The sequence below is a fragment of the Odontesthes bonariensis genome, chromosome 13, assembly GCF_027942865.1.
Source record: "Odontesthes bonariensis isolate fOdoBon6 chromosome 13, fOdoBon6.hap1, whole genome shotgun sequence".
NCBI lineage: Eukaryota > Metazoa > Chordata > Actinopteri > Atheriniformes > Atherinopsidae > Odontesthes > Odontesthes bonariensis.
This window is the reverse complement of record NC_134518.1, coordinates 16,096,087-16,109,770: the sequence shown is the minus strand read 5'-3', so window position 1 is coordinate 16,109,770 and position 13,684 is coordinate 16,096,087. Positions and strand designations below refer to the sequence as shown.

Here is a 13,684-nt window from a genome sequence, read left to right as displayed (position 1 = left end):
CCTAAACTGTCCCAGATGATCTATAATACTGGATCATAGGGATAATATGTTAAAAAAAAAAAAAAAAAGGTTGGTTGTGGTGGTGCAGTGGGATCTGCTTTGTTTTCAAATCACACAACCCAGTTTTTGTTCTTGTTTTCTTGGAAAGTTTTAGCCCATGTCTGCTTGGAGTACAGATTTCCTCAGCAGCACTCAGGGAGCGGCCCCTCCTTCCTTGAGGCAAGGCTGAGTCGGCCAACCAACGGGATTAGCATGCTGTGTTACTGTCTGCCATCGCCCTGACACAGTCTAACCAGGATTGGGGTTCTTCTATAGTTTTCTCAGTTCTGTAACATCTGTAGATCATGTGGTAAGAGGCAACAAAAAATGTCCAGTGTTTCTGTTGAGGTGGTTAATCTACAGATTTGGCAACTGATGGGACTGTTCAACGCTGGCACTGAGCTGTGGAACACATGGCAGTCTGCTGTCTATGAGGGCTGCATGGGAATGATAGCTGAGCGGTCCAAATCAAGCCAAAATGTACAACAGATTCTGCTGCACTTATCTCAAATAGACTCATGATGAGGGATGAATTTAGGAGTCAGGGAGGTCGATCTCAGAGTGTCTCTCAGATGCAGTGCAATTCAGACAGACCAGTGTGAAGGACTCTAAGGACAGGTTTTACAAGCGGGTTACAAGCAGTGAAAGAGTCATGCCATAAAACCCTGCAGAAAATTATGAGCATATTATATAAACAGACAGCACACCGCATAGTGAGTGCAAGTTATCATCGAAAATTTGCTTCAGTGAGGGTCCCTTCAAAAAGATGTGATTTTACTGATCTGCTTTTAAGTTTCTCAATCAATTTAGCATTGTAAACTTTTAAACATAAACACCAACCTTATCTGTGTTTGACCTTTAAAAAAAGGTACCCATCTAACACTCTGAGGCTGAATAGCACTTAGCATAGTCCCCACACATCATTAACCTTCTCTTCACTCCATTCATTCAAAATGAAGAGCAGAAAAAAATGACTGAGTGATATAACCAAATCTCCTGTGTCTCTGGCTATGTCCAAGGCCACTTCACCAAGAGAGAGTAGTGTGCTACATTGCTGATGTTGCATATATCAGGTCACCTACACATGACCTCAACCACTACCTGCCTGGACATCTTCACAACAAGGCAGTCTTATAAACGAAGAAGGTGCGTCTTTCTAAATAACCCTGTGACCAGTGTAAGCATCAAATCGTTTATGAACACAAATTGCTCTCCTGAATCTCATTTGATAAGATTAGGTACAAACATTTTACTTTAAAAAACAAAACCACCTACTGAACTACAGTTTTGCCTTGAGTGTTTTTTTTTTTTTCTTTTAGGCTGAGCCTTACTTTGATCTTTTTTCAGTGTTTTAGTGGCTTTCCTTCTGGGTAATGGAGGACAGTGAGTCTCATCTTAGATATCAGAGCATCAAATGGCTTCCTTGCACAATGCCCTGCAGGACTTTGAATTCTAATACTATTTTATTTTCTCACTCCCCCCTTACACCTCCTTAAACACTATGCCACACACGCACGCACACACACGCACACATATATATATAAATAAATATATATAGAATATTTATAGTAAATCGACATTTTTGTCTTCAGACTCAGCTCTCTCTTCACTACAATAGACCTCCCACATGAGGGACACAGTCATAAGCCCTATCCAAGTCCCCAAAACACATATAGACCAGTTAGACAATCTCCAATGCACCCTCTTTATCCCTTGTAAGGACGAAGAGCTGGTCAAGTGTTCCACGATTAGGACGCACTGCTGCTCCTGAATCGGAGCTTTGACTGGACTCTTCTCTCTAGCACCCCAGCATAGGCTGGTCCTCCTCATACTGCCAAAAGAGCCCTGGCATCCTGGAGTGTCTGATAGTGGAACGGTAGCAATAGATTCAAACAGAAGCTTGTTGGGTGAGGTTTTTGCAGTTTGGGCTTGCTTTCACCAAATTAATCAGATCCCATCAGATTGGTACATATCTGGGAAGTTTGGAGGCTGGGTGAACATAAAAATTTCTTGGTTGTGTCCTTTGAGCCCTTCCAAAACAGTTTTTTAGTGGAATCATCCTTCTAGGGGAGACTGCTACTGTAGAGGAGTGCTGATTGATCTGAAAATAGGTTTAGGTAGGCAGCAAGTGTCAAATTAACAACTATATGTACACTACTGTGACAAGATAAGCAGTGTTACTCATCTTACCTGTCAGTAGATTTAATGTTGTGGCAGATAAATACAGTATATATGTATGTATGCTGTTATGCTGCCTGGATAAAAAAATAGTCAAATCATTGGTCTGTATCAAGCAACCACAATAACAAAGGAAATGGTAGAAAATGCAAAAACTTAGTGTAAAACTGTCCAACTCAATGTTAAAACCAGGAAGGATAGTGGTTAACCATCATGTTTGAGGAAGAAATGTTTTTGGAAGAAAACTTTAACTGATCTTGCTCAGAGGTCAATTAAATATTCAGTGAAATTGACCAGATTCAACAGTGTAACTCACACTAACATTCAGAGTCATTTTCAGACATACAATAAGAAGAGAACTGAAGGTTTGGGGAGTGAACCACTGTGTAGCCCAAAGAAAACCACTTATCGGTGTAGCTAATAAAAAATATATATTGAATTTGCTAGGGGGTATAAAGATTGGACTCTGGCACCATGGAAAAAGATGTGGTCTGATGAGTCCAGATTTAGCCTGTTCCAAAGTGATGGACACATCAGAGTAAGAAGAGCCTCAGATGCTGCACTCATCATGCCTAATGGCTTAGAAGATAAGACTGTGGGGGCAGCTTTTCTGGGTCCAGTCTTGGTACAGCAATGTTATGTGGCCAAAAATAGAGGTCATAAAATCTGAATATATTGTTTTTTTTTACCCTGATAGCAAGAGCATGCTCCAAGATAACCATTTCAGGATTCATCGTGCTCAAACCATGAAAGAGTGGTTAAAGGAACATGAGACATCATTTCCACACATGGATTGGTCACCACTGACTCGTGACCTTAACCATAATGAGAATGTTTGGGATGTGCTGGAGAAGACTTTAATCAACAGTCTTAACAGTTCAACTGTATCTCAATAAATATAATTAAAACATAAATGCAAATCTGGACGGAAATGAGCATTTCTGACCTTGCATAACCATATCAAAACAATATCACTGCACACGAGGTGCAATGTAGAAAAGGTGCGTCTTGCTCGGTAAAATGGACATTTATTCTTCTTCTGTCACAACTGCACACTGTCGCTTGGCAACAATCACAAGAATTTCATCATGAAAAAAAGTCTTCATTCTGAAAATCAATCAGTGTTACAGATTGCCAAAGTAGTAGTGGAGATGTTATCATGAATATGCACAGTGTGCATGACTCTGCTGCATTAATAGGACCGTACTGAAAGGTTTCCTAACTCAAAACATACCACCTAACATGTGTGCGCGTATGTTATACAGACTGGTGACAAATTAAAAGTAAATATCAGCCTCGATCCCAAAAGACTGGTAGCTCTGTTAAAGCTATGGGATGCACTTTGCTGGTGTGGTTTGGGTCCACTTGTCCACCGAAGGTAAGTGATCACCTTTGATGAGGCACTTCAATCATGATGGTGAAGGTGAAAATGCCCCATCCACAGGGCACAAGGGGTCAGACATGGAATATAAGTATGACACACATCATTTGCGCAGGCTTTCATTGTAACCCAATTTAATACCTTTCAGAGATTTTCAATCAGTGATTTAGCGATCTCCACTGGCATCATTAAAACAGCAAATGAGGGAAAAGCTTCTGAAGAATTAAGTTCCACCTCTCTCATCGCGTTCCAGAGAATTTTAGCCTCAATGAACAGGGCACACTGAAGCAAATATTGTGGCATGTGGTGACCCAGCATCACACAAATAACCTTTATGGTGTTATTTATTTTAATTCGTTACCTGTCTGTCAGTGTAATACAAGCACACATACACACACAACGGGTACTGCATATCCAACTCTAATAAAACAATATTTATTAACAAAAAGAAGATAGAAAGCATTTCAAATGTTAAATATGAGACATTTTTACTATTTCTGGAAACATATTAGCTCATCTTGAATTTGTTGGCAGAAACAGGTCTCAAAAATGTTGGGTCAGTGTCAACAACAACAGGTCAGTAATATGATTTTGCATAAAAAAAAGATTTGTAGAAAAGGAAGTCTCTGAAGTCAAACGGGCAGAGGTACAGCAATCTGCAAGAAACTGACAAAATTTGGAGCAGTTTGAGAATAATATTCCTCAATGAAAAATTGAAAAATGTAAAAATGTCTGTCATCTACTACCAACATAATATCATCGAAAGATTCAGACAACCTCTCTATGCAAGGGGACAGGGCTGAAAATCAATATGAGATGCCCATGACCTTCAGGCTTTCAGATGACACTGCATTAAAAACAGACATGATTCTGTCATGGAAATCACTGCATGGGCTCAGAAACACTCCCAGAAATCATTGTCTGTGGACACAGTTCATTGTGCCATCGATGCATGCAGGTTAGCTCTATCATGCAAAGATCAAACCATATTTGTACATGATTCAGAAACTCTACTGCTTCACTGGGCCCAAGCTCAAATAAAATGGACTGAGGCAAAGTGGAAAAGTGTTCTGTGGTCGGACAATTACAATTTGAAATTCACAGCGCAGTGGTAAAAGTGACTTTTTTTGAGAGTGTCTCTGCCATCAAATTGTAGATGAGATAATAAGTTTTAAGATATTATAAAATGTTTTGTTTTTATCGTTTGATATGTTTTCTATTTTCTATTGTGAAAGATATATTGGTTTATAAGATTTACAAATCACTGCATCCTTTTTTTAAATTTAACATTTTACACAGTTTTGGGAATTGGGGTTGTATTCAACGATGGACTGATTAACTCAACTTAGCTGTTTACTCAGAGTTTTATAAACTAATACTTTAACTTTCATGTTATAAACACTTAACCAAAACCAAATATTGCTGTATATTGCCTAATACAGAAATTCATTCAACATAGATGATCAGACTACGGAATACTGAACTTAAAACAATGAAAAAGGAAAGAAAATTACAAACTTTAAAACAAGAACAGAGGAACTACCAAGTTGGCCATGTACAATAACATGTCAGAAAACCTACATTTGAAACTTATGATAAACCATTTTCTCATTACCAAACATGGGGAAGATAATTGAAAAATTTCAACTGGAAGGGGAATATTAAATAGATATTTCTGCATATATTCCACATCTGGGACTAATTCAGAAGCAGAAGTGCCTGAAGGGCCAGTCTGTCTTTAACAAAATTGGTTTACCAAAGCAGAATGTATGAGTTCACATAGCGAGGGCAACTCCTTCCTCCTGCCTCTGTGGAAATCAACAGCAGAGGCCTCTCAGCTGAAAGTGAAGCTTACTGTGGTGCGAGATATGCTCAGGATCATAATCTGAAGGCTACAATTGCCTTTGGGAACACACAGAAAATTAGCCCTTTTTGGTTACAGCAGTGTTACTTTAACTGTTACTGATAAAATAGGCTCTGCTTATCCATGGCTGTGTGTGAGCAATTGACACATGGAAAGATGTCAATAAAAGCCTAAACAATTCTAATCTGAACAATTTGGGGATAATAACTTTAATAGACAGCCCTCTACCTTTCAGTGTAAATCAAATCAATGAGTGAGACTCTGACGCTTTCAGGTGTTGTGTTTTTTCACAAATAAGCTGGTGTCTAAAGTGCAGCGTGAAACATCTCAAAATGTCTCCGCATTCCAAATGGAACGTTGTGTTTTCATACTAAAAGTGATGATCAAAGCAGCACTCATGCTTCTGACTTAATCGACAGTTGTGTCTGACATTAAAACAATGTTACATTGTTAAAAGTAAATAAGCCATACAATGTAAAAAAGTGTGAAAAGGTAATAAAATTCAATCACGACAATCAAGACATCACAATCTATCAATAGACTAAACTCCATTATTTATTCAGGAGCTCACTCCTTTACTGACATTTTCACAGTAAAACAACATGACAGCAAGAACACACATGAAGCAGCCGCTGACTCATCTCTCACACTTATGTCAAGGCTGACCTGAATCACAAGTCCCATGTTCATCCCAAGTAGCTCTTTGATTTTAAAGCTGGAGGACGGTGATACTTGCAGCTTTGGAAGGAAGGACCCATCACTCGCTTCTTTCTCTCATTCTCTCAAATGCATCCCTTTCATTCTGTGTTGACATTCTTTTTTTTTTTTTTTTTTTTTTTTTTTACATACCTCCTTTTCTACATATTTTCTTGTTGGGTTTCCTCGCACATTCCTTGGATATTCTTTTGACTGTAAAATGAATGGAAAAACTACAAAATAACAGATAGCTCTGGAAAAGATCCTGTGTGACATGCAACAACTCAGACTGAGTCAGACCCCATCTTCTCCCTCTTTCCCTCCCCCTCCCACCCACCCACCTGTTCTTCATCAACAACGTGAACAACAGAGGACCTGCTGAAAAATATCTGGGGTGTCGCTGCAGAAATATTCCAGAATAATGGAATGAATTTGCTGCACATCGGGACACAAGAAGCCCATATTCACATGCACTTCTATCTAAGACCCATTACAGCCACACAGAATACAGAAAGGTCAGGTTTTCCAAAGTTTTTCAGCTTGAATTCTAGTGATAAGTGTTATTTGATGTTGCCCATTTGATTTTTGCGAGCACTTAACATTTCAAGCCCATTTTCCTGTGTGGCTCTCCTAGAGTGGCGAATAATGGGGGCCTTTTAAAGAGTCAACATCCAAAAATCCCAAACTTTTAGCCCTGTAAATCTCTTAAGAGGCCAATCTGTTTGCCGTTTTACACAAACCTGCTCTGGTAAATGCACTTTGCGCAAGAAACTGGTTAAACAAAGGAGAGTAAAGGGTCTTACATAGGTCAGGCGGATGCCACAGGCCTCTTATGTACTAAAAAGAATATTTCACCAACCCTACAGGAGATCATTCACTTATGAGGCAGGCTACTATTGCTAATATCCCCAGAACAGTCAAGACAGTGAGGGTAGGAAGGTGCACCAAGTATTTCCAATCTGTTTCTTGTAAGATTTCTTTTTTTTTTCTTTTCTATTGAGTATTTCATATTGAGAAGTCATTATTAGTCATCAAAAGAGGAACCTCTAACAGTGGCATGGAAGGGAAGAGTTGATGAAAAGACTAAATGAAAGCTCTAGTCGAGATGGAACGTTGAGATGATGGACACGGACACAGCATGCGCCGGATAATAGGTCATGCTCCCCGCATAAAACAAAAGTGACAGAGTTTAAGAGAAAGAACAGAAGGAGTGGGAAGCAGAGACAGGAGAAAAAAAGGAGGAGAACTTTGGTTTCATACTCAACACACTCACCATCCTCTGTTGGAACATAGATGTTTAGATAAAGACAATCCTCATGTTGATCCTGTATGTATGTTGTAACTATATCCAGGTTGAAGGTGAACCATATTGGCATCATGATCTCTGGCACAGCATTGTGAATATTTTGGGGACAGACTGGAGCAAAGTGGGTGGCATTCTTGATTCCTGACCAGGAAGAAGGAGGCTCTGGGGGCATGAACCGTTTCTCTCCCACAGGAGAGGCAGCATACGGGACCCCCAGATACTGGTCGACTGGTCCCAGAATCTCACTGGGCAGGGGCACCCTCACCCCTCGGAGTTTCCCATACTGCGTGTTCACAGTGGGGTGATAGGTTTGACCTCTCACAGACGAAAAGCACCAGCAAAAACTTAACACCCATAAAGACACGCTGAAATTGGTGCATTTGAAGGCACCATACCAGTTCTGCGAAGGGAAACGATTTCTCTTTGGAGAAAACCACATGGTCCCTGTGAGCAAGAGCAAGTGAGGTGACCAACATACAAGCTGGGGCACGCCCCTCAGCAAACACCCGGGCTTGCCGTTAAGCCCTGTATTCCAGCCTCCTGAGGGACAGTCATCAGCTGTGATATTGGAGCCCACCAGCTCACAGATGATGAGAAACAATCGTGGCTGTTCAGTTCCTCTCCGCAGCAAGGTCCTTACTCACTGTCCTCTTTGCGCTAGTCAGATCTTTAAGCCAGTGCTGCAAAAGAGGAGGACAGGAAAATTAATGACAGTTCCTTGACAACCCACCATTTTTAGTCAGTCATTTTCATTGACTTGTGGAGTCCTTTCCTGTCATGACATAAAACAGCTCACATAAACATGACAGAGCTCTTAGGGCCATCATCAGTCCATATTGGTATTAACTGCAAGATAGCTTGTCAACATGTGCTTAATAATGCTAATAGGACAATTGAAAAGGGAAAAGGATCAACTGTCAAAACACAATTATTCTCTAATTTAAGGGCTGACATTTATCAGTGAAGGAAATAGAGATGTTTTCAATTCAACACCCAGAGTCATACACAGAAACATAATAACATGATCAAAATTTCTTGCCCGGTTTAATGTCATGGAGCATTTTCCCTGCATCTCCCTGTGGTGTAGAAATGAACATATTGGAAATTAAATTTCATCCCTCTTGTTTGCTCTTACAAGTGATCACATCTTGGGATGAACAGAGGAAGGGGCAGAGGGAACTGTAGCTGCAGGCTGCACAGGTGACTTCGGTGAAGGCAAATGCTGATCAACAATCCCAGGGTGAACCAGTGGTGCCAGGAACAACACCTCCCCATACTGCCTGATCAATTTTCAATTTCTGTGGCTTAGGATCCCCCTTAGCCCTGTGTGCCTACTGCTGCGCTTGCTTTAATAACCACGGAAAAGAAAAGCCAGCATTTAGAGAAGGATATTGCATTCCAAAATGACTGTGTAAATGATTTATAATGTATCAACAGCCATTGGAGGGCCCCTAACCAGTGAGAGAAAGCAATCCTGACGCTCCTGGAGGTGCTGTTATCACAAGGCAGCTATTCTGATCTGCAGCAGCCGGGCTTGACAGATTACTTGCTGTTCAAATATACACGTTTAGCTGTACATGAGGGTCTTCAATTCATACACACATAAATACATAAATACATTTTGTTAGTCCTGCAGATGAGCAGTCTTCGCTGATACTTGTGTAAATGAAATGTGTGTGGTGGACCATACTGCTTGGAGACTCCTGCACAACCAGAACCTGCTACGTTATAATATACAAAAAGCCATCCATATCCAATCTGGGTACTAAAAGGCATGAATTGCTCGGGGCCAAAGACTGGCAAAGGCTTCAAAATGCTAGAGAAGCCATACTGACAAAGTCCCTTCCCTGCTCAGTGGGATCCCTGTTGCAGAGCCAAAAAAGCTCACAGACTTTACTGCCATATCCCCTTGTTCAACAGTATTATGAGATGTGGTATCAAAAGCATTTCATTCCAGCTTATTTCTTATACAATACATGAACATAACATACCCAAACACCACAGCATTCCTATTCTGCGCCAATGTGAAACACTTCATCAGAACACAGCTCAACAAGAAAATATCCCTATAAAACCCACTCAAAGACATGGCCTTTAATACAGCAGCCTTGCACTATACCACCATTAATAACATTACAATGTTCTAATTTTAACTTGTATATAGCACTGTTTTTTTTTTAAAGTTAGAACTCTAAAAGATTCAATCATTTAACTAAAAAATAGCCTAAAGAACATGTCTATTGAATTTCATGTTACCAACACATCAGAAAAATGGGACAGGAGTTGTATAATGTTACAAAAAAATATATATTTAACCTTAATTAAATTACTTGGCAAAATGTCACTAACATGACTTGGTATATAAAAAAAAGCTTTCCAGAAAGAAGTAAAGATGTGGAGAGCTATACAATTCTTAAAAAACAACAATCTAAGAATATGGTTTCCTAATGTACATTTGCAAATATATGGGGATTAATTCGTCTGCATTACATCATATAATTAAAAGATTTGGAGAATCTAGATGATCTTTGTTCGTCACGGACCAGGTACAAAACCAACATAAATGTCTGTGATCCCTCAGGTCCTTCAGGCTGCACTGCATTAAAAACAGACATCAATCCTGAAGTGCAAATGACTGCGTTGCCTCAGGAACACTTCACCAAACCATCATCACTGAACACTGTACATCACTGCATTCACAAATGCAAGTTAAACAGCTACCATGCAAAGAATAACTTGTAAATATCATCCAAAAATTCTCTTGCTTTTCTGTTCCCAAGCTGAGTAAAAAAAGGCAAGTTTAAAAAAAAGCAACCAAAAAACTGTCCTTTGCTTTGATTAACCAAAATGTTTAATTATTATTTTAAATCATGGATGCTGCAAGCTAAGGAGAAGAGGAACCCTCCAGCTTGTTATCAGCTTACAGTTCAAAAGCCAGCATTTCCAGTGGTATGTGGGTGCACTCAGACACACGGACACCTTCAAAAATGTGAAGGTGCTGAAAATGCTAAACAGCATAGATTCGATCAACACCTACTGCTATTCTCTTGAAGTATTTTTCAGAAGGGTCGTTGCTTAATTCATCAAAGCAATGCAGTCTCCACACCTTACAACATATTAAAACCTAGTATAACATTCTGAGTGCTGAACTCACCAGCTACCAGTCCAGACATGCCACCTATTGAAAACCTTTGGAAAATAAGTCAATGGGGGGAAAAGAAAGGATTACAAATTGTATTAAAGTGGATTGTAAAGGATGGTAACGGGAAGCTAATTAGACATCTTGGTTAATTATGTGGTATGCTGCACTGTCCTCCTAAAAACAGGTCACCACGAGTACTGGGTTAAAGCCAATATTACGGATTCACATTTCAGAAATATGGAAACTCTAGCAGTTGTCCGAACAAAGTCATGTTGACCAGAACAACCATCAAAATAACATGTAACTAAAGGTTAAAAGTTGTGTTGAAGCCTGATTTGTGGTCTTGAAACCACTGTGAGGGAAACCAAAAAACAAGGAATAAATGATTGAGAAAAAACAGCTGTAGTGATCTTAAATTCGAGTCTACTTCATCTTCTGGCGTACTTGCAAGGACTGTCTTTCTTGTTCTTGCTAAGTAAGTAAGTAAATACTACTTAAACTTGCTGTCAGTGTTTAATCTAACAGCACATCAGGGACTAAATGCTGACTAAATATAATCTAACGACAGCACAAATTAAAGCCTTTAAGACTATAAAAAACTATCACAGCTCTAAAACAGTTCCTAAAGCTGCATTTTAAAACTTTCACAAATCAGGACATGTTATAGTAAACTTGTAGTAGAAAAGCAGTGAAAGGCTACTGTTACACACCTGCTGGTGAGGGAAATGTGTCAGGTTCTGTTCAAACCCTTTTTCATCTTAAATTCAACTGAGTCATATTTACATATCCGTTACAAGTTCTGCAGGTAAATAGCTCCAAATATTGATCCCAAGAACAGAAAAAGATGTGTATGAAAACAAAGTATTCAAAGGTTCACCCTTTAAATCTATGAACGAATAGATACACATGCATACGATGCTCCATTTCAATTTTAACTGCTGCCATTTCTTTTTAGCTCAACACACAGTAGCAGCAGCAGCATGCATGCAATAACACTAATTCTACTCAAGATAAAATACATCAGGTCAAACTTTTTAATCAGGACACAGCAAGGACATAGGACATTGTGATGGAGTGTGTATGTTTAGAGGACACACAGCACAGAGGACTTCATCAGTCTCTTCTCCAACAGCATCTCAGAGGTCCTCTCTGCTTTGATCTCTCTACCTGCTGAAGCACTGCCAAGGGAGGAACAGCGCGAGGGAGAGACTGCATGGGTTCTCCCTCATCATCCCAGAAATATTGATCGTCTCATCACCGTGGCCTTGCAGCCCATAATAAATACAACTTGGGTGTGCTGGAAGTAATAGGAGAGGGTGTGGAGGGAGGAGAATGGGGGGTGGAGGTGTGTGTATGTGTGGGGTTGCTGTCCTGAGTCTAAGTCGGGTTATTGGCCCTCAATGTGAGACAGCACTCCACCAAGTACATGCCGTAAAACACCCTCCTTCACAATTCTTCTGTGCCTGATTAATGGGATATGTTAAATTTTGTTAGCGCAATTCTTATTCATCATTATTCAAAATGACCCACTGGTACAACACACGAGTCATCCCCTTACTGATCCCATACGTAGTGGAAAATACATAGACTTTATTCCTCTTCATTTTAGTACAAGCCTACGGCCATGCACACTTACTGTAGAAGACCCTTTGTTCTCCTACAGCGGAGAGATCTCTGCATCGCAATAAAAGTCTGAGCACAGAGCCAAATGTGCTCCTACGCCTCAGCATCCCTTAGAGAGAGGCTGAATGGACTCTGATAAAATAGGAACTAATAGGAGTTCTGAGTAGATGGAGCATCTGACTCTCCACCTTCTGTTATTATAGTAACTAGTCTGCAACAAAAGCATTCACAAAGCAACATTAGTCCTCTGGAACATCTCAGTTCAAATGAAGCAAGCCATCCTGACCTGAGAAAGTGTAATGACTGATTACACATGAATATGGCCTTGTTACATTGCTACAAAATGCACTGCTATTGAAAAAAATGAGACAGGAAACAATACTATACATAAGAAACCAATGTACTCACTCTGTTACCTAAGCTGAACTAATTTAAATTAGACAAAAAAATTATGTTCTCATCCTCCACTTTAGAAAGACACCGATCTTGCCCTCTGGTCTCGGTGTATCATCAGTAATGTGGAAAACATCTGTAAATTGTCTGCTTTCACATATGGAAAAATGTACCTCCATACATCTAAAACAGTTGTGAAATTACTGCACAACTTAGTTTCCAGGCACACTCTTTAAATGAGCTCCTGAGCCTGATGAACAACAGCGATGCCATATTAAATCAAGGTGATTGGCATGTTTCACAAATAACATTCATGAAATGTCAAAACCAAACTGCGGCATCATACGGTTCCTGCTGGGAGCTGGTGCCACTGTAGCAGTGAGGAATGAAGGCCCACTCATCCTTCAATGTTCTTTCTTGTTTGACACAGACCCTGTGCAGTCATTATGACTTGGAGATTTGGCATTAAATCAAGGACAAAGATGCAGCACATTCTGACTGCTATCACTGCGTTGATGCTTCTATATTTCCACAGAAGCAAAAAGCAGCTGGTGAGCAATGATGGCGTTGCTGCTGTGGCTGCCCGCTAAGCCATGTGTCTCCACCCCATCTCTTGGCCGCTGGATAAAGACTGCCATGAGTATCATTACCAGCCAAACAGCCAAGGAACACAGAGAGGTGAGCTTGGCAGGCCAAATAAAGACAGATTCCAGGTGAGCACATGTTGAGATGAATTCTGTGGCTGCACAGGAAATAAATAATGGCCTCTCTGTTAACTGCTGACGGTGCTTGAAACAACTGTTTGCTCTTTGTGACTAAAATGATAGGGACAGATTTGATCAAGAAGTCCTGAAGCTGCAAGAAGAGGCAGTGAGACCATTCTTACATCTATATATTGTCTCTCTTTCTGTGCCTGCTTGCCTCAGAGTGTCAGATCCACTTTAGGAAACAATAAGGTATGGGAAACAGTGCGAGAGGTTACAGGGATATTAATCAAAGCTAACTGGCTCAATTAAAAGGAAAAAGGACTGAGGAGCTTACACTTTGAAAAAAAAAAAGAAA

At 40.0% G+C, this 13,684-nt stretch overlaps 1 protein-coding gene across 3 annotated transcripts in view; it reads right to left on the bottom strand.

The window, feature by feature from the left end:
• The window catches only part of nlgn3a (neuroligin 3a), a 143,091-nt gene that overhangs the window by 109,984 nt on the left and 19,423 nt on the right, over positions 1-13,684 (bottom strand). For 2 of the 3 annotated variants that reach the window (XM_075481150.1, XM_075481151.1), the window contains exon 2: positions 7,432-8,144. In XM_075481150.1, the coding sequence (XP_075337265.1) occupies positions 7,432-7,903 (472 nt within the window). In that variant the 5' untranslated portion in view covers positions 7,904-8,144. Of the gene's footprint in view, positions 1-6,311; positions 6,372-7,431; positions 8,145-13,684 lie in introns of all 3 variants that reach the window. The other variant, XM_075481149.1, reaches the window with a different exon arrangement.